Source organism: Pipistrellus hanaki (assembly GCF_964339955.1).
Source record: "Pipistrellus hanaki genome assembly, chromosome: 16".
Lineage (NCBI taxonomy): Eukaryota > Metazoa > Chordata > Mammalia > Chiroptera > Vespertilionidae > Pipistrellus > Pipistrellus hanaki.
Genome location: NC_140518.1, coordinates 28975813 through 29002517, shown reverse-complemented (window position 1 = coordinate 29002517; position 26705 = coordinate 28975813). Strand labels below are relative to the sequence as shown.

The 26705-nt window shown below is 52.1% G+C and overlaps 2 protein-coding genes and 1 long non-coding RNA gene across 12 annotated transcripts in view; 2 read left to right on the top strand and 1 right to left on the bottom strand.

The window, feature by feature from the left end:
• Positions 1-10278, top strand: part of NF1 (neurofibromin 1) — a 222318-nt gene extending 212040 nt beyond the window's left edge. For all 10 annotated transcript variants that reach the window (XM_084862720.1, XM_084862719.1, XM_084862717.1 and 7 more), the window contains one exon: positions 8528-10278. In XM_084862720.1, coding sequence (XP_084718846.1) covers positions 8528-8670 — 143 coding nt within the window. In that variant the 3' untranslated portion in view covers positions 8671-10278. The remainder of the gene's footprint in view (positions 1-8527) is intronic.
• Positions 10279-14007: 3729 nt separating this feature from the next.
• On the bottom strand, positions 14008-18521 carry LOC311610514. The gene is made up of 3 exons (XR_014792965.1): positions 18064-18521; positions 16578-16737; positions 14008-15211 (listed from the first exon to the last, which is right to left on the bottom strand). It is a non-coding gene; the product is annotated as an uncharacterized lncRNA (long non-coding RNA).
• Positions 18522-19960: 1439 nt separating this feature from the next.
• Positions 19961-26705, top strand: part of RAB11FIP4 (RAB11 family interacting protein 4) — a 93382-nt gene continuing 86637 nt past the window's right edge. Inside the window, exon 1 of the mRNA XM_084862748.1 lies at positions 19961-20195. Within this exon, the coding sequence (XP_084718874.1) occupies positions 20037-20195 (159 nt within the window). The 5' untranslated portion in view covers positions 19961-20036. The remainder of the gene's footprint in view (positions 20196-26705) is intronic.

Here is a 26705-nt window from a genome sequence, read left to right as displayed (position 1 = left end):
GTAGCTGAGTGGAATTTTGTTCTTCTATAAAGCTTTCTACTTTCAAACACATATATTAGATAGTGAAATACTTGATATTCACAGAGTGTTCCAAGGTTGATAAGTTCAGAGTTTGGGCAGGAAGAGCAACCTAAAGCGCATTGCCCTCTAAGTGGACAGAATTCCAGTTCCCTTACTAGATATACTAACCTTGCCCTGAGGGCTTCTGTGTCTGACACAGCATACTGGATCCAGAAACACAAGGCAGTACCCCACTTCCCTGCAGCCAGCAGCCACCTACCAGTCTAGAAACCAGCCTGAAAGTGTAGGAGCAAATACGCAAGCAGACAGAAAGGCCATCGCAAGGAGGTAACATCTTAAAGCTCCTAAGCAGGTTCCTTACTGGGGAGTCACTCTCAGGTCCAAGTGGGAAAAGCATGCCAATTCAGCATGCGACTAGGAGGGGTGCAATGAGATTTGAGAGCTAAGAGCTCAGTGGGGCTGAGATGAACAAGATGGCAGACATGGCAGACCTGCAGAATTACGGGCTCACCGCGTGTCAGAGTGCATGGTCTCGTACAGCTCTACCACCCTAGGGGTGGTCCTGGTTAATTTGCATGTTACTCTTTTATTAGGTAGGATTATATTAAATAACTTCATTTATTAAGCTTTCGTTAGCAAAAGAAACAACGTATTTGATCCAGCATTTATTTATCAGTCACCTTACAGTGCCTTATCAGGTTCTGTAACACACACACACACACACACACACACACACACACCCGCAGCCCTCAGCAGGAAATAAAGGAGACCTGGCCCACTCCTCCCCTCCCCACAACATAACCATGTTTGTTCGCCCTCCGTCACTTCCTCCCTCGGACAGTGTGTCTCGAGTGTGGGCCTAGCCCAGCAGTGTCAGCATCACTGGGGAGCTTGTTAGAAATGCACATGCCAGCATCATACCCCAGACCTTCTGCACAAGGAACCCCTTCCAGCCTCTGTGGTTTAGTAAACACCCCAGTGATTCTAGTGCTCAGGGAGTTTGAAAAGCATTGCCCTGGGATCCTCCAGTGTTCTTGCCTCATAATTGGCATTTCAGCTGTTAAAGCAAGGGCAAAAGCTAAACTGTACTTTCTTCTGGATATTGCAGCCTCTGAATTCTTGTCCTCGCCATTGTCCCCGCCCTTTAAAATCTTAGCATTTTGGAGCTGGGAGCACTGTAGGGTTACTTAGTTCTAGGCTCACAACGCTGTGTGCAATGGGCAGATTGAGGGTTAGAAGCACTGAGCTCATTGCTTTATCATTCAGTTCTCATCCAGAACCCTGTCCAGTATCTTTCTAACACATTCATTGCTTTATGTAGCGATGATGTGTCTGTCACCTTTCTGCCTTCCTTTCCCTTGTTCTTTGTTTGTTCGTTGATTGCTGTCTCATTACTTCCATCCGCCTTACCTTAAGTCCAGCACTCCTTTTCTTCTGTAGGGCTCTCTGTTTTTTGGGTTATTTGTTGCTTATAATGTTGATTCTAGTGAGAAAAATAATAAACTCTGCCTATGTTGGTTCTCTTGTTTTCAAAGATTCATTTTGAGCAAACTTTTGCCTCTTTGGCTACTACTAAAGTGATGTTAAACCTGTCAAAATATTAGTTGGGATTTTATTTAATTTTTATTTTAGTATTCAGATTAATTGGTAGGGGGATGCAATTAGGTATACTGCTTTATGTCTTTCGCTCCATGTAATCATACCTTGTTTACTCAATTTATGGAGCTGGTTGCTGGTCTCAGTGGGCTGAAAGAAGTGATGAAGCGTAGCCAGGTCCCAGGCTCAGTCCAGCATTTCAGCTTGGCTATTTACCTGTATAGAAAACAGAAGATTCCCCCATCTCCATTCCTGTCAGCCAGGGCCCATCAGAAGTATTTAAAGAAGCTCTTTATGGTTTGTTACCAAATTACCCAACATCAACCTGCACCCAGTGTACTGAGCCTTAAGCAGGTGAATGCTCTGATGCCGAGTGTGAAAAAGCAAAAGTTGCTGTACTGCACAGCTCAGCAGCCCTTTGCTGCAGACTTCCCATGTCAATGCAGACTCCAGATCTGTGGTGCTTAGCAGGATCTGCCACCGAACTGTATTTTCTTGTAGTTTCCAACATTCTCTGCTGAAATCAGCTAGGTAAGAAATTTATGAACTTCCTTCCCCCAAAAAGTGTGAATTACAGGTTTTTTTTTAAAGAAGTCTGTGATCAATTTTAAATATTTCTATTGATTTTTAGAGAGAGTAAGAGAAAGAGGAAAAGACAGAGAAATATCAATGTGAGAGAAACACATCGATTAGTTGCCTCCTGTATGAACCCTGACCAGGGCCCAGGCCAGGGAGGAGCCTGAAGCTATGGTACGTGCTCTTGACTGAAATCGAACCTGGGACCCTTTGGTCCTCAGTCAGACACTCTACGTGCACTGAGCCAAACCAGCTGGGCTATTTTATTTTGTTTCTTTCTTTTCTTTTATTAATATCTTGAGAAAAACTATTTTAAATATAATAATGTTATATACAATGGACATTAATAATTCAAGAAAAATTATTTTATGTATAATAATGTTACATGCAGTAAACATTAATATTTCAAGGAAAACAATTTTAAATATAATGTTACATGCAATAAACATCAATATTTCAAAGAAAACTTTTAAATATAATATTACATGCAATAAAGATATTTCAAGAAAAATATTTTAAGTATAATAATGTTACCAAAACTGTACTAACATAATATAATATCACAAAAGTTATAGGAAATATTAAAAATCTGCAGATAACAGAATTACTTCTATCATATTCTAAAATATTTTTTCCTCTGGCTCTATTTTGGTTCATCAGTTTATGTTGTTCATTATATTCCACAAATGAGTGTGATCATGTGATATTTATCTGTCTCTGACTGGCTTATTTCGCTCAACATAATGCTCTCCAGGTCCATCCATGCTGTTGCAAATGGCAAGAGTTCCCTTTTTTTTTTTTTTTTTTTTTTTTTTTTTTACAGCAGCGTAGTATTCCATTCTGGCTAGGACTATTTTAAATGTTTCTTACTAGAAAATAAATTTAATTTTTTTCTTTGATCAGCTTATTTTACTGTTGATAAATGGACTTGCATTTTTTGGAGCAAAAACTTATTTAATTGAGTTTCATTTTGAATTCCTTTCTTTCCCTTCATTTTGGGGCTGCGTCCAGGCCTGTCAGTTGTCCACTCCCTTTGCTTCTGTGATGCAGAGCCCTCCAGGGAAGCATTCCTAGACCAACAGCAGTGTGAGCGCTGTGTGCACAGGGATATTCCTGAACACCTTTTCCCCACACGGGCAGGCACACCTTGTTGGTGTGCTTCACGGAGGTTGCATTATTTTTACTAATGGAAGCTACTCCGCCAGTAAAACATAGAGCTTGCTTGACTGTGGTCTGGAACCAAACCTGAAATACCCCCGAGGTGTGCCTGTGGACTGAGCTCTGAGTCAGTAAGCTCTAACATGTTTACCAGGTGTAAAATGTCTCACTCTCGGCGTTATTATTTACAGCAGCATAGTATTCCATTCTTAAAAATCTCAGAATTGATTTGAATGTTTTAGGGAACTGCTTATGGTATCCCCAGAACTTGATCTGGTATTTTCTTAATTTATTTTTTATTTTTATTTGTTATTGCCCTGTATTTAAGGGAGGAAGATAATGTTAAACTGAGCAATTTGCTTGGTGCAACGTCTGCTAATTTTTACATTGCATTTTTTAAGTTTAATTCTTGATTTAAACTAAAATGCTTAATTGTAATAAAGGATAAAAAACACTCTGTAAAATTATAAGTTCTGCCATTTATTTACAGAGTGTAATATTTAGGAAATTAATGATCAGAATTCAATAGTTAAAACCAGATTTCTTCAAAACCCAGGAACATAAGTACCCAGTATCTGATCACATTTCACCTTTCTTATGTCTTACGGCCATCACTCACTCCTGTTTTTTCTTCATTCTGTGTCTGTGAAGCTTCCCTGCCTTCCTCTAAATCAGCAGTTTTCATGCAGCTGTTTCCTCATCAAGGTACTCGTTCCTTTCATCGTCTTTGCACGAAACACTGCTTTCCTGCGCTCGTCCTGGGCACACGGCATGAGACTCATTCCCCCGGCGCTGTAGGCACAGCCTGGCGCAGCGCCGGGCACTCGGAGGCCGCTGCTGAGGGTCCCTATGTGCCCTCTGGTCTGAGCGACTGAGGACAGGAGCGCTTCCGTCCCCGAGCGCTGGACTGACAGGCAGGTTAGAGGAGCCTGTGGGAGAGCTCCTGAGGAAGCAGGGGGTGTGGTTTGAGGCGTGTTTAGCCTAGGAAGTATTATTTTCCCAAATGTAAAAAAATCAACCCAGCATTTTCTTACAAATTAAAGCTGGCTGTCCACTCTATCACCCATGTGTTTAAAAAAGGAATGTGGTCCTTAGTTAGCTCTAAGTACTAAGAAGGAAAAAGTGTGAAATGACACACTTTCATCTAATCTATAAAAGATGCCTTTTTTCTTTTACTCTTCTATAATTGTTATGTAGAAAGAATAGACCAAATAGAGAAAGTGTTAGCAATTGATGAAAGTCCATTAAATTTTTTAAATTATCATAGTTACTATTTTGTATATCTAGCTCAAAATACGACTATGTCTAAATTTATATTTTTAACATGTGTCCATGAAAATGTATTTACTATAGCATATGAAGCTATAGTTGTATTTTCTTCCAAGATTTATTTTTTGTGCTTATTTACATTAGTTTCATAATTTTACAAATTGTAGTGTAAAGGTCAAAGTCTATGCATTTGTTCTAAAACTTCTTTTATAGTACGTCATGTGGTCTTTGTTATTTATCTTACCTGATTCTTCTAAGGACCCTTTGAAATAGACAAACCTGCTGATCCTTCATGGCCAGGTTAAGAACTAGAACCAGATCAGGGATCTGATCCAACCCAGACTCAAACCTGGGTCTTCTGACATGTTTGCCCTCTTGTGCATGGAATAAGACTTTAAACAGGTTCGCCCATTAAATGTGTAATAAGCTAAGCAATGCAGTCATAACCTGCTAGTGTCGCTTTGCGGGTGGTGGGAGATTAGGGCTATTATTAGGCTTTCATTGCTGTTGTGTAACTTCTCACAAATCACCTCACCCATGTTCCCTCAGCCTCTCAGGAACTAAAAGGGATCCGTCCTTTTTATCGTGTCTTGACAATATCAGGTTCTAGGTTGGGAAAGGATTTTGGTGTTTTAAAAAACAAACATCAAGATTAGGTGTTTTAGTTATTTGTCAGGTCAGATCTGTATCCCCAGTTGTCTAATTAAATCCTGATACCTGCCTTCAAGGAACTCATGTGCAAGCAGAGGAAATGGACATGTAACTTAAACAACTATAACGTAATGTAATTTACTCGATTCACTAAATTTGGGGCAAAAACGCCTTTTACTCAGAATTTGCATCCTTATCCGTAATACACCACCACAGTCCGCTGAGCACAGTGCTTGTTAGCGCACTGCTGCAGAGGGTTCCCAGCTGCTTCCGCCTGCATGGCTGTCACTGGCTGCATGTTTGACCACAGCTCATCTGTGGGGGAATCCACCTGGCCAGTCAGGACCTTAAATGAGTTTTTACCTTGATTCCACTTGGGCGGTGACTCCTGGGTTTCTGTCACTACATCCATTTTTGCTTTTGTTTCCGCTGAGGATCAGAAGGGAGAGCGTGGGGTGTGAGAGAAATGGATGCAAAGCTCCCGAGAGGCCTCAGTGAGAGGCAGTGCAGCACAGAGGTCTGCTCAGAGTTCAAAACACAGGGACTAGTACAGGTGGATACTGTCTCCATTGGAGCAGAATCGCAGACAATCTGACATTTTTCCAATAGAATGTTGAGACCAAATCCTTCACCAACTTCTAGAAAGGTTTCTAGATTCACTTTTAAGAGGGTAAAAACAATGAATGGTGCCAAAATTCTCCAAAGTGGGGATGATGCTTAGAAACCTAAATGCCATAACTAGATACTAAAGTCATTCTTGTCATACAACCTTGCTTTTTCAAGATGCTATGTTTTGGTGTAAGTATAATGCAATTTTTATTTTATTGTTTTCTTGAAAATAACCGTCCAACATTTTCATGTCAGCTTCTCCTTTTATCTTTAATATACAACATTTTTGCTGTGCAGTTAACTTAGGAGTCACAGTCATGCCACATTTATCTGTGTGTGAGTATAGAGGTGGGTCATTAAATCGGAAGAAAACACACACAAGTAAGAATTGAACTGAGAAGAATATTGAATCTGAGAGCAGAGGTAGGACCTCAACCTCTCACGTAGCATTGGATCTTTGGGTTATGCGTGATGGGGCTAAGCCAGTGAGTGATACTGTAACTTTTTTTTCCAGAGAGAGGAAGGAGAGGGAGAAAGAGAGAGAGAAACATCAATGATGAGAGAATCATTGATTGGCTGCCTCCTGCACACCCCACACGGGAGACTGAGCTTGCAATGGGGTCATGTGCCCTGACCGGGAGTCCAGCAGTGACCTCCTTGTTCATGGGTCTATGCTCAACCTCTGAGCCATACTGGCCAATTACAGATATTGTAATGCTTTTAATTAGAAGGAACACAGGCTCATTAGGAAAAACAGAAGATTCAGAAAAATGGAAGAAAAGGTCACCCATAATCTCACCACCCTTAGATAATCACTATTAACATTTTGGTGCCCCTCTTTCCAGTTTCTTTTCTTTACGTAGTTGAGGTCATAGTATGTATAAAATGTTATAGCTTGCTTTTTTACCCTTAAAATGTAACTGGAGATAAATAAGGCTTTAAAATTTTTTTATAGAGAGGTCTGAAGGTTATTTGCTTAACAAAACAGAAAGTGGAATATTCTTAGTATTTCTTTGAAGTCACCTTCACTTTAGTGACTTAATCTATGTAACTACAATTTATATAACTTTAATTCTTTGTTTGTTTGTTTGTTTGTTTGTTTGTTTTAATCCTCACCTGAGGATATTTTTCCCATTGGCTTTTAAAGAGAGTGGGGGAGGGGGAGAGAAGAACATGGACGTGAGAGAGACACATTGGTTGCCTTCTGCATGTGCCCTGACCAGGGCAGGATGAACCTGCAACGGAGGTACATGCCCTTCACCTGTTATTGAACCCGAGACCCTTTTGGTCCGTGGGCCAAAGCTCTAACCACTGAGGAAAACTGGCCAGGGCTAATTTAATTCTTATTATCACTGCACAGGCCCTTGTCCTCAGAGGCATTGCCACCTTGCACTGTGATGACTGCTTTCCTCCAGAAAGAGCCACAGCCTAGCAGCGGCAGGGCTGCGCCAAAGGTGGCCACACACAGAGCCCAGGGCAGCAGAGAGCCACTTGCCCTCCTGGGTACTTGTATTCTAGTAGAAGAAATAAGACGTATATACAGGTTGTGATAGTATGAGCAGAAAGTAATAAATATACATGCCGAATAAAATCAGGAGGGGAAAAAGGATAAAGTAGTTCTGGAAGGAGACAGAACAGGTAACCACTGTTCAGTTACCTGTCTAATTTGTAATCTTTGCTAATCTGAGGTCTAAATAATATGTTGTTTTTGCTGTGGTCACTGTTATGAAGTCACTACTTAGACTATTTGTAAAACTCATGGAAGGGCCCTGTTTGGGAGGTTTCACCGCCAGCAGAGAAATGAGTGGCATCTGCTGAAGATGTGGAACCTGAGCTGGCTGGCTGGCCATGGTGCAAAAGAGGCCAAAGCAGAGATTCTGCAGTGTGGTCTGTGGTATGCTGTTTCTCAGTAAACATGTGAGTTCCTTTGGCACAGGCACTGTGATGAGAGAAATAAAAAGCTCTGCCTTTCTTTGAGATGAGGATCAGTGTCTTCTGTAGCTGCAGTGTGGGGCTCTGTGTATGGACAGCAGTAGGGCTGTGCGGCGAGCAGCTGCCCTCTGCTGGAAGCTGCTGGGATGACTTGGAGGAAGGAGTTCCTGTCTTCCCTGCTAGCCTTGAGTTCCGCTCAGGCCTGCCTGCCTCTAGCAGCTTCCCCGGGGTTTCTTTTCCTTGTGCTGTTTTTCTGCTGTGAGAGCAAAAGTTGCTTACCAAATGTGAGGTTTCCTGTGTGACAGGGTCTTCACACGCATCCTAGCAGTTGACTATTAAAATGAAATGTGCATGCCGAAACCCGTTTGGCTCAGTGGATAGAGCGTCGGTCTGCTGACTGAAAGGTCCCGGGTTCGATTCCGGTCAGGGGCATGTACGTTGGTTGTGGGCACATCCCCGGTAGGGGGTGTGCGGGAGGCAGCTGGTCGATGTTTCTCTCTGATCGACGTTTCTAGCTCTCTATCTCTCTCTCTCTTCCTCTCTGTAAAAAAAAAATCAATAAAACATATTTAAAAATAATAATAATTAAAAAAAATAAAATGAAATGAAATGTGCAACAACAGCCCTCCAGGCTGTAGCCTGTGTACGAGCCATGAGACCCCACCCTGGCCCTCACGCCAGAGGGGGTGTAACTGGCTGCTCTGTTTCTCTCCAGGAATCGACAAGGAGAACGTTGAACTCTCCCCAACCGCCGGGCACTGTAACAGCGGACGGACTCGCCACGGATCCGCAAGCCAAGTGCAGAAGCAGAGAAGCACTGGCAGTTTCAAACGTAATAGCATTAAGAAGATCGTGTGAAGCTTTCTTTGTTTCCTTTCTCAAACAGACCTGACGTGCGCACGCGGGCTCTGCACTGGGGACCCCTCGCCGCCGGCTGGGATGCTGCACTTCCTGGTCACCAAGAGCCCACCCGGCTGCCGTGCTGCCAGATGATCAACTCTAGGAAGCATTGCCTAAACTAATGCTGCTTTTCCCGTCACTTTCTCCTCCTGCGCTCGGTGTGTCTGGTGTAGGCAAGTGTGCAGAACAGCTGCGGAGAGTGTGGGAGGCAGGACGCCTGAACTGAGCATGGCAGCGGAGAGAGAGACTGGATTCTCTCCTCCTGTCGGCGGGGAAGGCCATGGGCACAGAGCCCGCCTCTGGTTTCCTCTTCCTCAGACAAAGGGAAGTGTCTGTCTGCGAACACACTTTCCAAGATAGACGTGTATGGGAGAAATAATATTATAACCCCAGTATATTTAATCCGACTTTTAGCTGTGGACTTTTATACCTTACAAAACCGAAGGAGCCATAAGGGTCAGGCCTCAGTGGCTTCATACCATTAGCCACAGGCGAGGTACTTCGGGGGGTGGCGGGATTTACTATTTTGTAGTGGGTTCTTAAGAAATACTAACACTTGAGTATTAGCAATAATTACAGGAAAATAAGTGTAACCACATATTATCTTAACATTACCGAATTGCAGCGAAGGGTTCTGAGGCCTTATCCAAACTCAGTCATCCAAACTAGTTTATTTTTTTCCAGCTGATCATGTTTTAATCTTTAACTATGCTAAAAAGTTGTTGTTTTTTTGTTTTTATAAACCAAAACTATACTAAGTATAGTAATTATACATTTTCCGCTCCTCCTCCTCTTTCCTAAATAATTCTGAGCAGGGTAATCCGTGAACAAAGGGTTGAAAGTTGTTCCGAGAAGGTAACTTGTGTAGATGTTTGCATTAGCTCCAGAGCAACATGAAATGGTACGTGACTCATTTTGAGTAGCTATTGCTTTTACTTTGCTTAATAATTTCCCAGAAAGAGGGAGTGTGGTGTATATTAACAAAAATGTCTTCGACAAGACATAGTTTGTCTTGTATTCTTCCCCTTTCCCTCCAAAAGAATCAGGAATTTCTTTAGCCAAACATCTGGGTTGTATATGATAGAATTGCATTTAATCACTGTGAAAAGACTAGTCAGCCTGCATTGGCGTGACTGTAAGGGACCTTACGAGGTGCTGCTCTACTGACCGGACGGATTAACATGGCATGGCGGTCTCCATAGTAACGGAGACCCAGTGTCTGTGGGGTACCTGCAGCGTGCAAAACAATTGGACTTCAGTGAGCATATAGTATCTGACCGTTCCAATTCAGGACTAAACCCATATTTATTACAAAAAGATATTCTCCCCGAGTCCCAGGTCCCCTTCACACAGTGAGATGTAGTGGCTTTGAGAGGGGAGCTTTCGGTAGTGCTGATTCCTAGTGGATTTCAGTAAATTCGATTCCACAGCTCAATCAACGAATATAATGGTACATGTAAGTGTTCTGGTTTTAATAATATAACACATTTCACATTTATCCACACAGTAACAATGTAATATGTTAATGTAAATAAAATTGCTTTTGATATTCAGAAATAACAAGAATTTAATCTTTTTAATTTGTTTACAGTCCTGGGAAAAGTAAGAACCATTTGCCAAAAATAAAAGGAAAAAAAAAAAACACCCTTAGTATTAATAGGTATTTTGACATAAAATTATTGGAAAATATTGAAGACAGGTGCAATTAACTAAACTTTTCTTTTTAACTATCGTAGAGGCTGCATTAGAATAGGTTGTTTATAATAACAGAGCAACTAAGACTATAAAGAATCTAAGACCGGCACTGGGCGTAGAAACAGGTCACTGGCAGCCAGTGCCCAGGACGCCAAGCTGCTGTGCCGGTCTGGCTCTCGCACAGCGGAGCCGCGGCAGGCTTCACCCCTCCGTGGCTCCTGGAATAAAGACCAACATGAGCCTTCAATCATTTCGGTTTCCTGTTTTTCTTCTTTGTCGGTTAGTTTGGTGCACATGACAGTGGGTACTGTTGTGCTGTTTTCCTTCTCATCAAAATAGATAAACTTCCAGAGGTTTACTATTAAAAAAAATATCTTTCCATAAACACGTTTTCCAAGGTATGGTATTTCTTAAAGGTATGCACTGCCCTCTAGTGGAATGAACGGAAGGAATTCACCTAAAGTACCTCCGGAAATGATCAGCGTTGCACAAACCAAATTGAACCTTCTTTGACCAGTACGACCTGAGAATTTGAAAACTTACCCAGGTTTAAATTTTTCATTGTTTAAAGAACTTCCAGCTTTTGAGGGAACTCCAGCTTTCCAAATAACTAAAACGCCCAGGACGTATGTGTCTCACGTATGCTCCCCTGAGGGATGAAGTCCTTTTCCAGGCCTCATACCTATAACCTGCTCGGGGAATTCTGATATTCAGAGCAAGTTGCCCATTTTGCAACATCTGATGCAAGTTCCATAAAGGACATTGTAGGTCATGTGATTTTGATTTGTGGATTTTCCCCTGACTTTTTCAAGAGGAAAACATGAACTCATCACTACCTATTGTGCGTAGTCTGCCTATTGGACCGCCGCCCCAGCTCCAGGGGTGTGCCCTTGTTTGCCAACACGGAGACAGGGCTCACTGGCTTCGGGGAAAGCGGCAAGTGCTCTGAGCTTGTCCCTCCGCGCCTGGTCCCTCCTGGGTGCGGCGCGCAGGCCCTGAGCCGGCGCCCAGGGCAGAACGGATGCTCTGGGGCGGCCGAACGGAAGCAGGCAACCCTCCCTGCTCGGTGGGCTTTAGGGTTTTTTCAGTTTTATTTTAGGTTTTTGTTTCTTCTTTTTTTTTTCTTTTCCCATTTCCCCTTCATCCCCTGGCATAATGAGGCATGTCTTAGTCAATGTTATGCAATGGACTTCTATGAAAACTCAGTGTCAGCCACACACTTTTTTTTAATGCAGTATATTCACCTGTAAATAGTTTGTGTAAAATTTGACAGAAAAGTATATTTACTACACTGTAAATACATGTGATGATATATTGTATTATTTTGCTTTTTTGTAAAGCAGTTAGTTGCTGTACATGGATAACAAACAAAAATTTGATTATTCTCGTGTTAGTATTGTTAACTTTTTCCTGCGACGGCGTTGCATCATTTAAAGGAAATGCTGTGTATTATAAACTTACATTGTAAATGACAACCCCCTCTCCCTCCCATCGCACCTCCCCTTCGGCAGTGCCCTGGTCTGCGCCCTGTAACGTCCTAAGCAGCCGTTCGCCAGCAGGAGAAATACTGCCCAACAGACAGAACCGGTCACTGTAGGGGACATCACAGAAACCTATTTCAGACCATCGTTCCCACCCCATCTTCCTCCCTGTGTATGTACTCCCCTCCCCCCTTTTTTAAGTAAAATGTAAATTCAATCTGCTCTAAGACGTGGGGAGTTATTTAATTTCTTCACATGCATCAGCTCTGTCTCCTCACCTCCTCCACTCCTCGCTGACCTTTTGAAACATGAGGCCATTTCCTTCTCTGAAGGCTGTCTGGGCTGCTTCTCCCCCAGCCCCGCCCTCCGGCCTGTGGGCTTCTATTCCAGAACCGCTCTCACCTGTTCAAAGGAGTGATTTTGGGAAAAGGTGTCAGGAAGGAAGGTTTGCCTCTGGCCTCTTAGGGTTCCTGGCTGGGTGTGACAAGGAAACCAACAAGGACAGGTTAACAGGAGAAAAGCCTACGCAGCTGTAGTTCTAGGCGACACGGCAGCCTTCAGAGGAGTATTTCTGCGCTGGGCTTGCTAAAGGGGGTCCTTCGTGCAGAAACACAGCAGGCCGGAGGACGTGCCAAGTGTGAGCCGGGCTGAGCGAGGCCCGTCTGTCCTGGCCTTGTCTTTGGAGACCAGGATCTCCTTTCCTCCGGCCACAGGGAGGCGCTCTCGCAGGAGGGTTTGTGCCCCGTTCCAGGGAGAAGGGCCGGCGAAAGGCCAGCGTCACCTTCCTGCCTCAGTCATGTTCTCAGGCTCCAGCTCGAAACAGTCGGTGTGCCAAGGTGCCATGTTCGGGTTTTGTGTCCTGAACCCTCCTCCCCCCACAAAAAAAAAAAATTTTTTTTTTTTTTTTTAGGGCCCGCCAGACCGAGGATGACTATTCTCTGGGGTAAGCTGCCTTGCCTTCTTTTCAAATGAGCAGTCGGTCAGAAAAGCCAGGACCTCTTGAGATGAAACAAAGGGCTGAAGGGACCATGAGCCAGACACCTGCTGGTGCACGGCAAGTGCTGAGGCCGCAGGGCCCTCCCCTGGAGAGAGGCTGGTGCTGGGCCCACCTCTGAGGCAAAGGCAAACCCTCCAGCTGTGGCCCTGGGGGCGGGAGAGATCCACACCCACTTCCCCCGGTGCCCAGGCTACAGCCCGGGAGCAGAGAATCCCCAGCTCTGCAGACGGCTCCTCCCTCCTCCCTGCAGCACAGTCACAAGCAGCAGTGCCTTCAGGGTGAGGACCCTCCATCCTCTCAGCTCCCTGAGGGCGCGGGTCCTGTGGTGTATCTTGTAGGGGCCCCTGTGCCCAGTGTTGCCTGCACAGTGTTTGCCCTCTGGGGATCTGAACTGCTTGGCCAGAAACCTCCATTCCCATGGGGGTGAGGATGGGGGGGCAGGAGGTGCTGGGAGAACAGTGAAAGTTTAATCTACATCACAGTGCTCCCCTTTTCTAGGAAGCAGTCCAACCCCGCTGACCCCACAGCATGCCCCTGATGATGGCCAGGCACTCCCCGCACTCCTCGTCCCCCCGGGGCTCTGTCAGTAAGACGGCTTGGCTTGGTCCCGGCAGGATTGGTGACGAAGGATTCGGGTCTTGAGAAATGGCCGAGAGCTTTGTCCTGGCGGAGAGGTGTCCATTAAGCGGCTGGAATAGGGCTGTGGAGGCGTGGCTGTGGGAGGAGGTCACCGGGGCTGGCCTGGCGTGGCCGGGAGAGCATGCGCAGCAGGGTGCCTGGGCGGAAAGCTGCACGCCAGGAAGGAGAACGGCTCCTTCTGTTCTCGTGTTCCTCCTTGCTATGTCCCACCGTGGGGACTGCAGCCTGATCTTCTTTATTTAAAAACTCCATCAAGGTATGCCTGAGTCCCAGGCTGGCCAGAATCGGGGGGGCTCTATCTCTGAATCTGTCCCCGGGGTTAAAGGAAGATGAGGAGTGAATGGGAGGGACGCTCTTACCGACTCGGTCATCGCAGATGGCGGCCGGAAGGAATTAGGGGACCCGCACCTTCAGCAAAAGCCCAACCATCACCACCCAAGCTCTCACCTGGGATTCTACGGGAGACCAGGGGGAAAAAACACTTTATTAACAAAATACTGAAGCTTGCGTTAGCGGCATCTAATCATTCATGAATGAACCCCAGCCTCACCGCCTCTTGGAAATGCTTCCTGGCACCACGGGCCTTTCTCCTGGTCCGGTGATAGCTTCTCATCGCAATGCTGTGATCACCAAGGTCCCTGTCCTCCTGGTTACACCCTGGGCCTCAGCGTGCGGGAGCCAGGCCTTGTTCCAGGTGCCCTGCAGGGTTATGGAATAGCCAGGCTCTGTTATCAGGAAGCCACATAAAAAGCTTTAATGGGAGAAAGGCGCCATTCACAATAGCAGCCGGTGCAAATCCCTCCCAGTGCGGCTTTTACCATCCAGGGCCCTCCTCCTGGTGACCCCGCTGGAAGGAGGACCTTCGGTGTGTGGCAGTTTCATCTCCGCTTCTTCCTCAGGGGAGACCTTCTGCTGGCCTGGCACTGCCCGCTGCCCCTCGCCGAGGCCTGCTGCGTGCCAGGCGCTGCACCACGGGCTTGCCACAAGCCAGGAGGTACTGCTATAATTAGCTCTGGTTTAAGGTGAGGGAGATGCGGCACACAGGTGTTAAGTGATTCGTACAAGAAAGGGGGCTGAAGGTGGGGGGGGGCATCACGGAGAGCATCAAGGAAGTACTCAGGACAGCGGTCGCCAACCTTTCAGACCTCACGGACCACCGATGGATGACTGCTGCTCGAGGAGAGCCACCTGGAGGTCTACAACAGCGGAGTGGCCCTGACTGGTTTGGCTCAGTGGATAGAGCGTCGGCCTGCGGACTGAAGGGTCCCAGGTTCGATTCCGGTCAAGGGCATGTGGAGTCATTGTCCTGGAACTGAGGCCCCTGCCGCACACAGCTCCTGGGAAGCAGTAAGCGCTTAATTCGTGTGTAACAGTGAGGTAGGTTGTGTTGCCGTTCTGCCGCGTCTTACAGGGCGCAGGCAGGGATCTGACTGCACAGGGCCTGCCTGCTTCCCACGCTGAAGACATAGGAGTTTTTCTTTTCCACAGCAGGGGGCAGCAGAGAAGGCTGGAAGCAACGGAAGGCTCGGGTCTGAGTGGACTTGAGGCAGGTGAGAGCCGGCAAGGAACCCGGGGGTAAATGCTGGTGCCCTGGCCCAAAGCCACTTTTAGGAGCCATTTCTTTTCTGATGAAAGGATCTGGAGCCCAGCTGGATAGCGGACTCACGTTGCCATTCTCCTTGGGATCCTGGAAGGAACATTAGCGATCAGCTGGTCCTGCTCCCTTCTGAGGACCGGAGAAAGATCTGGGTGGACACCTGCCTTTAGCAAAACCCCTGGCTCCCCAGCCACCCCTCCCAGTGAGAACGGGCAAGGTCTCCAGATGCCCTGCTCACCCTGGACACCCCCCAGCACTGCCAGGGCCCTGAGCGCCCCCAGCAGCGCTGGCTGGTCTGCAGGCAAGCTCTGCTGGCTGGGTGCGTTTCGGAACAGGCGAGAAGGCCTAGGGCTCACTCCACATTCTTCCTCCCCAGACCATAATGACTCGCGGTTAAGACAAAACAGCAGGTTGTGAGCAGGAAGAAGCTGTTACTCCTGCCCCAGTTCTAGACAACACGGATGGTAAAGTGGAGGCCCCTGGAGGAGAACCAGCAGTGCTTCCCCTGTGAGCCTGGTTCTAAGCCTCTTGGTGCTGATACAGTAAAAACCACCGCGCGCCAGGCACCGCGGGAGGCGCGTCACATTCAGATGCTCGTGAAAATCCTGTAGGACTGCAAGGTGGGAACTGCCAGTGTCCCCACTTTACAGACAGGAACACTGAGGCCCAGGGACACTCACTCGCCCAGAGTCATAAGGCTAAACGGGCAGCAGACCCTGGTGCCCAGCTCAGCTGTTTGGGATTCCAAAGCCTGCCTCTTAATAACCTTCCATATCTTCCGCATCATATTTATCCCCTGGGTACTGGTTTCCTGTGGCTGCTGTAACAAACTACCTCACACCTGCTGGCTTAACAACACACATTCTCTCACAGTCCGAGAAGCCCGAAGAATGAAATCAAGGCGTTGGCAGGGGCGCCCTCCCTCCGGAGGCTCCAGGAAAGCTGCCTTCCGTGCCTGTCCCAGCTCCTGGACTACCTCATGCCCTGGCTTCTGGCTGCACCCCTCCGACCTCTGCCCCGGGCCACCCTGCCTCCTCTCCTGCTCTGCCTCCCCCTTAGGAGGTTCCTGTGGCCGCACTGAGAGCCCCCTCAGCTCCCCCCAGGCTCCCTTTCCAATCGAGGGACGTTCGCAGGGCCCGTGGGTTAGGATGTGGGTACTCTTTGGGGCCATCTTTCAGCCCACCACACCGTATCTGCCCATTCCCCCCTCCATGCATCCTTTCACACTCCTTGACTGTCTATGTGCACTGGGCATTGTGCTCGGAGCTGGGAACTAAAAAATCAAAAGAAAAATGACACAGTCGTCCCTGCCCTCTGGGACCTTTCATGCCTCCTTCCCAGGTGCGCTTGATAAAAAGCAGGAGTCAGCGATGCCAGGACAGTGCAATCGCCGGAACTCACCATGTGTGGCCCTGATCTGGCCAGCTGCTACACACACTTACATACATCCACTCACCTGACGCTCACCGCAGCCTTCCCCCCATGTGCAGGGTGGCCCCACACAGCCTGTGCTTGTCACCTCTGCACAGAACGCGACAGGAGCACAGGGAGAGGCAGCAGCCAGGGAGAATGTGGTCAGGGAAGGCTTCCTGTGGGAGGCGCCACTTCCACCGAACCTGGAAGGACAGGAGTTGGCCAGAGGAAGAGGGATGAGGGAGAGGGCGCGAGTGAGAAGGTACCCCAAGCAGGAGAGGCCTAAGCCGGCAGATGGGTTCTCAGCAAGGGATCTAGCCTAGAGAACGGGCCAGAACCCAGCCGCTGCTCCCTGTGTGTTTCCCAGATGTGCCCGTTGAGGCTGTGCAGCTGTGGGAGATGCCCTGGAGGAAGAGGGGGGGAGGGAGGCTCCCGCCTTCTTGCTCACCCCTCCCCTAGAAGCAACCCCTCCACCCCCATGTTCCCGGGGTGCAGCTGGGCCCTGCTGTGGGTGTTCTTTTGCCTTCTCTGTTGCAGTTCTCAGACCACGGAGTTGGGAGCCCTGGGGATCTGGACCCGGCCCACCTCTAAGCCCCTGGGAACTTGGAAACTGCACCAGCTCAGAGGGTCCTCCTAAGCGCTGAGCGGGCCCTCCTGGGCTCCCACGGCCTGGACCCGCAGCACAGTCACGTGATGCCACGACTGCCAGCTGTGGGCTCAGCAAGGCCTGGGGCTGCTCTCCTGTCTCTGTCCCCTGCCCGCAGCAAGGACAATGGCAACCAGGAGAGTGCCAGTGGGGGCAACAAACAGGACCTGCCCAAGCCCACATCTGGCTGGGGAGATAGGCAGCCCGGCAGAGAGAAAATTGCCTAAAATTGCTGGGAGGAAGCTGGCAGGAGAGCCAGGCTCAGGCTGGCAGGGCTCCCTGAGGAGGGGCCGTGTGAATCTGATGTGAGCCTCTTCGGGGAGAACCACACACCTGGTGTGGGCTAAGGGCTAGGTTCACCTGGCATTTGTTCTCGCTCTGACCCGAGGCACCCACCCACCTCTGCCAACTAATGGGGGAATGAGGTCTCCCAGCTCCCCTGATCCCCCATTTGGGGAATTTGAGAGCCAACTCAGCAGCTCCCAACAGAGGGTAGCCCCAGCTCCTGCCCATCTCCTTGCTGAGCTGAGCCTCTTGGGTGGGAGATACAGGCCTGAGCTGCTGGGCGGGGATGAAGGGGAGGGACCCGGGTCAGGCCGCCGCCCCAGCTCCCACCCCCTGCCTCCAGCCTCTTCCGTTCCCCTGGTACCCCTGGCTCTCCGCCTGCCCGGCCTCCATGCCATAGGACAGACACAAGCAGGAGTAACACCCACATGGGCTCTAGCCCACTCACCCCTCAGGGAGCCGCTGCGCCTGCCCCCTGTGTACAGATGAGAAAACTCCTTCTTCTGAGGAGCATCCCGCTGGCTGAGAAAGCCACACTCTTCCCCGAACCCCTCGCCCCAGGCCTCCCCTTTCCCACCCTCCCATATCTCGGACTCACCGATCCTCACACTCAGAGCTCTCTCTTCGCCCACGTGCTCCTGTAGGAGTTCAGTGTCAAGGGCGAAAGGGCAGCTAAAGGTGAAGTTCATCCCTGGAGCTCCGGCCTGGAGCCTGGCACTCCTCAGAGGTGGGACGCGGTGGCCGCCGCACAGGAAGTGTCTGGGGTTGAGCAGGAGACCACAGAGGTGGAACCGGAGGCCCGAGAGAGGAGGCCACCCAGCCCGGGTGCAGACCTGGGCCCAGACTCCCCTGGAACCCGTGAGTCCCTGCACTGCCCCCGAAAATGACGAGGGAGGGCCGTCTTCTCTGGGCTTCCTTCCTCCGGACCCTCTCCTGGCTGGAGGTCAGGGACAGGAAGGTGATTAAGACACATCCTGCCCTGGAGGGTTTCCCAGCGTGGTTGGGGAGATGGGCACCCCACCAGAGAATGATCAAACTAAGTAGGAGCCGAAACCGGTTTGGCTCAGTGGATAGAGCGTCAGTCTGCGGACTGATAGGTCCAGGTTTCGAGTCCGATCAAGGGCATGTACACTGGTTGCAGGAACATCCCCCGTGGAGGGTGTGCAGGAGGCAGCTGGTCAATGTGTCTCTCTTATTGATGTTTCTAGCTCTCTATCCTTCTCCCTTCCTTTCTGTAAAAAATCAATAAAATATATCTAAAACAACACTAAGTAGGAATCTGGAGGAAGGCACCAGAACTCGGCCGAATGGGCAAGGTGGGGTGGCATCAAGGAAGGCTTCCTGGAGGAGGAAACCTTGAGCTGGAAAGCATAGGGTGGAGTGGGCTCAGTGGAAGCCCTTTTGGGGGTTGAGGGCAGCGGGTACCACAAGGGTCTGGCATGCTGAGGAACCAGGTAGAAGGAGAGAGAGCCAGGCCAGGTCCTGGAGGCCCCCATGGTGTCACCATGAGCAGCTCTGAGCACGGCTCAGCTGAGGGCTCCTGGGAGGAGGCTAAGGTCCAGGCCTGGATGCTGCTGCCAGTCCTTAGGCTCTGAGCTAGGGCATCCAGGACACCCAGGAGGGCAGAGGGTGGGCACCGCGGGAAGGGAGGGACCTCCCCCTGGTGGTGAGTGTCCCTGAGGCCTGCACAGGCAAGCCCAGAGGAAGTCCCTAGCTTTCCTTTTTTTCCTGCTTGCCCCTGGTCTTCTCTCTTCCTCCCTTGCCCCCGGGTCTCTGCTTCTCCTCTCTGCACCCCTCCCCAGCCCAATGCTGGCCCCGGAGGGCTGTTAGGGAGGCCTGTGGGGTCCCAGGCCTGCAGACTGACCCCAGGGAGGCCTGTGGGGACCCAGGCCTGCAGACTGATCTTCCCATGGCAGCACAGAGAAAGCTAAGGGTAGGGGGTCTAGATCCACCCAGATCTAGACAGAGTAGGAATCCTGGCCCTGCCTCTCCCAAGCTGTGTGGCCTGGGGTAAGTAGTTCACCCTCTCTGGTCTCAGCTTCCTTGGAGGTGGCTGTCCCAATCCAACACGCTACTGTATGCAGCGCCTGGCACACACCGAGTGCTCCGCGCCCCCAGAGGGGCCCAGATGGGCTGGCCTTGGGCAGGGAGCCTGCGGGCGGAGGGCTGTCACTGAGCTCCCCGCGGAGGGCGGGGCCTGGGCAGCTCCGGTCCCGGCACCTGTCACCCGCCCTCCGGGTGTCCGGGGGAGGAGGCGAGCGCGGCTCCCCGAGGGAAACTGAGTCCGCAGCGGCGGCGGCGGCAGGTCTGGGCGTGAGCGGAGCGCCGGCCCGCGGCGGCTCCTTTTGTCTGCGGTCCCCGCGCCGCCGCCTCCCCGCGCCGCCGCCTCCCCCCGCCCCCCCCGCCCCCGCCCCCGCCTCCGCCTCCGCCTCCGCCTCCGCCTCCCGCCCCCGCCCCGGCGGCCGGGCTGCGGCGCTCACACGCCGCCGGGCGGAGGGAGCTGCGCGGGCCCGGGGCGATGGCGGCGCGCGGCGGGCGGCGGGGCCCGGGCTGACCGCGGGCGGCGGGCGGATGGCGGGCGGCGCGGGCTGGGCGGGCGCCCCCGCGGCCCTGCTGCGCTCGGTGCGCCGCCTGCGCCAGGTGTTCGAGGTGTGCGGCCGCGACCCCGACGGCCTCCTGCGCGTGGAGCGCGTGGCGGCGCTCGGCCTGCGCTTCGGCCAGGGCGACGAGGTAAGGGGCCGCGCCCCAGCCCCGCTTCCCTTCCCTTCCCTTCCCTTCCCTTCCCCCGACCCGGCCCGCACCCCTCCATCCCCTCCCCGCTTCCCTTCCCTTCCCTTCCCTTCCCCCCGGCCCGGCCCGCACCCCTCCATCCCCTCCCCGCTCACCTTCCCCCAGCCCGACCCGCACCCCTCCATCCCCTCCCGGCTTCCCTTCCCTTCCCCCCGGCCCGGCCCGCACCCCTCCATCCCCTCCCGGCTTCCCTTCCCTCCCCCCCGGCCCGGCCCGCACCCCTCCATCCCCTCCCCGCTCACCTTCCCACCCCCACCCGGCCCGCACCCCTCCATCCCCTCCCTGCTCACCTTCCCCCAGCCGGACCCGCACCCCTCCATCCCCTCCCCGCTTCCCTTCCCTTCCCTTCCCCCCGGCCCGGCCCGCACCCCTCCATCCCCTCCCCGCTTCCCTTCCCTTCCCTCCGGCCCGGCCCGCACCCCTCCATCCCCTCCCCGCTCACCTTCCCTTCCCCCCCCCCCCCCCGACCCTGCCCGCACCCCTCCATCCCCTCCCCGCTCACCTTCCCACTCCCACCCGGCCCGCACCCCTCCATCCCCCACCCTTCCCTTCCCCGGACCGGGTCCGAACCCCTCCATCCCCCTCCCCGATTCCCCCCCCCCCCAGCCCGGCCCGCACCCCTCCATCCCCTCCACCTCCGTCCCCTCCCCCGCTGCCCGCCTGCCCCGGGGACCCTCGCCTCCACCCTGGGCGCCAGGCCTGCGAGCACCTTGCCCAGGGCATCCTCTCTGCCCGTCTTCCTGCCCCGCAGGGCCGGCCCCTCTGGCCGACCCGCACCCCGCTGAGGTTCGGGGCGCGGAGCTGCCTGAACGGGCCTGGGACCCCGGCCCCTGCCGCCCCGCGTGGCTGAGACGCAGCGGTCTGCGCGCGGGGTTCGGGGTTCCAGGCGGGGGCGGGAGGACAGCCGGGGGCGCCCCCCGGCCTGCCTCCTGGAGGGCACCCCTGCCTGGGTCACGGGAGGGGGTGTCTGCGGGGACCCCGTTCAGGCTCCGGTGGAGGCCCGGGCTGTGTGGCTGGGGCTGCGGCGGCCCGCAGAGGCGGCCTTGGGGAGCGGCTGCCTCGGTGTTTGCCGTTTGCCGGGCGGCCCGTGTCTATTGGGGCAAAGCGGGGGAGATGCTGGTTGTCATTGGGGCTGAAGTCAGAGGGTGGGCGCTGCTCCGTTCCCTCCGTGTCCTCTCATGCGGGCACAGGGGCTGGTGACGATGGCTAGGGGAGGGGGGAAGGGCAGGGCCCCCGCCTGGCACTGAGCCTCCCCACCTCCTGCAGCCGGGCACTCAGAGACGGCCAGGGGGCAGAGGCCAGAGCAGCGGGTTCCCAAGGCCTCGGGCTGTGCGTGGGGAGCAGGGGGCCACGGGCCTCAAAGGGGCGCTGGCTGGCGCTCCGTGCCCAGGACAGCTCCTGCCTGGCATTTCAGAATACAGGGTACCCAGGGCATGGCTCCATGGGGTCCCGTCTCCCTGCCACCTGCAGGTGGGATGACAGGTCATCGCTCCCAGGCACCTGGGTGTGGCCGGGACCAGGGAGTGCCCGGGAGCAGTGGGTGGAAGTGGATGAGGCAGGTGTCAAGTCTGAGAACTCAGGTAGCCCGTCCCAGTGGGGTTCCCTCGCAGCCCACCCAGCCTTCTGGTGGCAGACGTTGCCCGCCCGCCCTCCTGCTTCTCAGGGCTTTGCTCAGGGGCGCTTTTTGCAGCCACCAGGGTCTTCTTCCTCCACAAAGGCTGGCCAACCTCCCCTGAGGCAGGCTGAGCCGCCCCGGGGCACAGGGAGAGCCTGCTCCTTCCTCCCGGGATGCTGGCTGCTGGGAGAATTGTACCCTTCCAGCCCCCGGCAGGAGGCCACATGGGCTCAGCCCTGAGCCCCCAGCACCCTTCCCACCCCGTGCCCTGGCTGCACAGTTGTTAAAACCTTCGCCCTCACGCACGCTAGAGCAGTGGTTCTCAACCTTTCTAACGCCGAGACCCTTTAATACAGTTCCTCATGTTGTGGTGACCCCCCCCAGCCATAAAATTATTTTTGTTGCTGCTTTCATAACTGTAATTTTGCTACTGTTAATGAATCGTAATGTAAATATCTGTGTTTTCTGATGGTCTTGGGCTCTACAGCAGCGGTTCCGTGGGTCACGACCCACAGAACCGCTAGCAAGCTCGAGGAACCGTATTAAAGGGTCATGGCGTTAGGAAGGTTGAGAACCACTGCTCTGGAGCCAAATCTGCTGGTCACATAGTCATCGAGGTTCTGCACGGGGACTCACACGGGGCTGTCTCCTACGTGGCGGCCTTTAAATATTTGAAAACGGTGCTCCTGCCCCCTTCCCTCCTCCCTACCCGTCTTCCCTTCTCCAAGCCAAATAGCCCCTCTTCCTGAAGCCCTAAGACCTTCCCACATGACCCACAGGGACCAAACCTCTGGCTTCTAGCCCTGGAGCTGCTGCTCACTAACTGCGTGATTCCTAGTTATAACACAGAGGGGCTGGGCCAGGAGACCCCGCGGGGCCGTCCAGCCCAGCACTCACGCAGGCAGGTGGCTCAGAGGGAGGCCGCCTTTGGAACGGCCACCACACTTTCCACGCCCACGGGTGTTTCTTAGGAACCTCTGCCGAGCCAGGATTCCCTCCATCCTGGAGGAGGGTCGGCGATTGCTTTCTACTTAAAGCACAGTCTTACAGCCTTGCAGAAGCAGTTTATAACCACTGTAGAAAATTAGGAATATGGAGACCAGCCGGGGTTGCTCAGTGGTGGAGCATCGAGCTATGAACCAGGAGGTCACGGTTCGATTCCCAGTCAGGGCACATGCCTGGGTTGTGGGCTTGATCCCCAGGGTGAGACATGCAGGAGGAGGCAGCCGATCCATGATTCTCTCCCATCATTGATGTTTCTCTCTCTCCCTTTCCCTTCCTCTCTGAAGTTAATTATATATATATAAAGAAAAGAAATATGGCCCTAACTGGTTTGGCTCAGTGGATAGAGCATCGGCCTGCAGACTCAAGGGTCCCAGGTTCGATTCTGGTCAAGGGCATGTACCTTGGTTGCGGGCACATCCCCAGTAGGGAGTGTGCAGGAGACAGCTGATCGATGTTTCTCTCTCATCAGTCTTTCTAACTCTCTGTAAAAAATCTCCCTTCCTCTCTGTAAAAAATCAATAAAATATATTTTAAAAAAGAAAAGAAAAGAAATATGCACAAGCAAAAATAAGGATATCATGTTCCCATCTCCCAGGGAGCCCCACTGTGACGCCTTGGTCACGTGCTTCCAGAGCTGTTTCTATGGGTATATGTAGATTTTCTCTAGAAAATGAGATCATTCTGTGCATACTGTTTTGCAGCCTGATTTCCCCCCAGTTAAATGATTAGCATTTTTCTGCTTCAATAAATTCTCAGCTCATTTAATATGCAGACCTTATTCACATTTCCCAGTTGGCCCCAAAATGTCAATTTTTTTTCCTGTTTTGTTTAAATTAATTTTCTCTCCAGATTCTTGTAACTGTGTAGTGCCAGTTGTTGTGACCCTTAAGTCTCTCTTACTCGAATGCAGTTCTTTTTGTTTTTCAACGCTCCCTGTTGAAGAGATCAGGCCTGTTGTCTGTGTCAATGATTTTTTGAATCTAAACCTATTCCTTGGCTCTGTTCCTACCCAATTCCATCTTGTCCATGTCATTCCATTGTGACAGACACGAGAGAGAGTATCAGATCCTCGCTGTCTCTCTCAAGCTGGGCTTTCTGTGGGGATCCACGCGGCTGATGGTAAACACAGGGCAGGACCACGGACAGGGCCTCGCAGGGGCAGTTCTGCTCTCGCTGCATGGTGGACTGAGACCCACAGAAATACATTTTCCATCCCTCCTCACTGCACATACAAAGTAGGATTGTCGTTTCCCTGCCGGCAGGGATCCATTCAAAATGCTGTGTGTCCCACGGTTTCTATTTTGTTTGTTAACCGGCGAGGTAGAGACCTGGCTGGTGTGGCATAGATGGTTGGAGCGTTGTCTTACACCCCAAAAGGTGGTGGGTTTGACTCCTGGTTAGGACGCATAAGCAGGGAACATGCAGAAGGCAGCCCACCAGTGTTTCTTTCTCTCGCATGCTCTCTGTCCCTGTTTCTCTCGCTCAATCGCTTCCTCTCTCTAAAAATTAATAAAATTTATTTTAAAAATAAAAAAACAGGTAGAGACCTTGATTTCCCAACCCACTAGTGTCCCAGGGTGGACAGCTACCATTGGTTAGATAGAGGGCTTAGTGAACACCAATTATCCATTTTTTACCAACAACCCCCGGGAAAACAGGGATAGCAGAGTCAAATGCTTTGCAAAAATCAAAATACACTAGGTTTCAAAGTACACAATAAATATTCATGAGGCCATGCTGATAGAAATAAGTGATCCCATGAATGAATAAATGAGTACTAGGAAACTCTCCTGTACAGAAATAATTCAAATAATTTCCGTCGATCATTCCTCACCAAGGAGGGGAGCTGTGAAGGTGACTGCCTCCCGCAGGGCACAGGGTGTGAGGAGCGGGGAGAGGGGCTTCACGGAGGAGAAGCTGAGGAGCTCTCCTTACCAGGGGGTCAAGGTCAACCGCAGTAATAAGCCGGGCAGACATGGTGGGATGCGAATGGCACTTTCCCTCTCTGATCTTCCTCCTAAAACCATTGTCCCGGTCAGGTCATGAGAAAAACATCAGACAGAATTCCACAGAACATCTGAGCAGTACTCCTCAGGCGTGTCAAGGTCACCGAGGCCGAGGGAGGTCTGAGAACCTCCAAAGCCAGGCGGGGCCCGAGGAGACACGGCAGCTGACTGCACGCTGGCATCCTGGAGGGGACCCTGGCGCAGGGCGGGGGACAGTGGGCGAACACGAAGGAACTCTGAGTCCAGTGTGGACTGTAATTGGGAGATAAGCGCTGTTAGGCCGGACTCTGACAGCCCCCTCATGTATGGACGTAGGAGTCCTAGCAGAAAAGGGGAGACGAGGGAATGTTATGGAAACATGACCGATGTGTGAGACACAATGCTTGGCCTTCTGAAGAATGTAAAGAGCCCTGGCCGGCGTGGCTTGGTGGTTAGAGCATCGGCCTGTGCACCGGAGGAAGGTCACGGGTTCGATTTCCAGTCAAAGGCATGTACCTCAGTGGCAGGTTCGATTGGGGTGTGCAGGAGGCAACCAATCAAGGTGTCTCTCTCACATTGAAGCCTCTCTCTCTCTCTCTCTCTCTCTCTCTCTCTCTCTCTCTCTCTCTCTCTCCTTCCCTCCCTCCTTTCTCTGGTGGGTGGCTCGGTAGCAGACCAGGGCTCCATCACCTCCTGCCTGGTCACCTGCTTAGAGGGCTGTGCAGATTCGGGCTGTGCAGCCCCATAGGACCTGGCGCAGACAGGAGCACCATGTTCACGGGTCCATGTGTATGGGGTTGGGAGGGGGTTCTGCCCCAGCTCCGGAGAGGATGTGCATGGGGGCTCCTCCGCCTCCTGCTGCAGGGCCCCTGTGGCCCGCCCGGTGGTCATCCCCGCCCCAGGCCCTGAGCGGTCCCACCAGGTTGCGCCTGATCGGAAGGGGAGGCTGGCAGCTGGCGGGGGGTGACGGTTGGAGCTGGTGCACGGGACCCGGGCAGGATGGAGGGGAAATGCCCGCGGGCCTGGAGCAGGGTGAATCGCACACCGGGGTTAACTGCTGTCCTCCCCTCCCCCACACGACTGGGTGAACGCTCTGAAGCTTTTGTAGAGTCGTCTTCATGGGAATGCCTTTTGCGTCTGGTGGTTGTCTTAATACTTGTTTCCAGGATTTAAAAACACTTCCCCCTTAACACCTTGCACACCTGCTCGAGGGGCCGGCACGCTCCCGGCTCTGGGAGACAGGAGTGGCCTGGAGCTTGGGCTCCGAGGAGAGACAGGCAAGGGAATCGGAATGGTACCAGGTGGTGTCAGGCTCTAGGAAGAAGCGTAAAGTACAAACACCGGTGGAAGGCTTTTGACCTTAGCGTGACCATGGAGGCCTGTCCTGTCATACGTGGGCGTGTAGGTGGGGCCTGGAAGGAAGTGGGGGTCTACCTTGCAGACCTCTGGGCCTGGTTCATTCAGGCAGAGGCAGGAGGGGCCTGGGGTTAGAGGCACAGCAAACCCTGAGTGAAGAGAGTGGCCAGGGAGATTGGCGGGGGTGGGGGTGGGGGGGAGAGCAGGGGGAGGCAGGGAGAGCAGTGGGGAGGTGTCTCTTCATCCAGGTGCCCGATGCTTTGGGTAGGAGCAGGGAGCAGCAGGCGGAGAGGTGGCCGGATTTAGACAATGAGCCCGTTACACCTGGGGTGTGAGAGAAGGCGAGAATTTGGAGGTGGAGGAGGGCTGGGCAGGAGTTAGGAGTTCCAGGTTGGCCTGTGAACCCGAGATGCACCTAGCGTCCAAGCAGAGCTGTGGCTCCGACAGTGGCTAGATGAGCAGCTAGCATCTCAGCTCCACTCCTCCGGG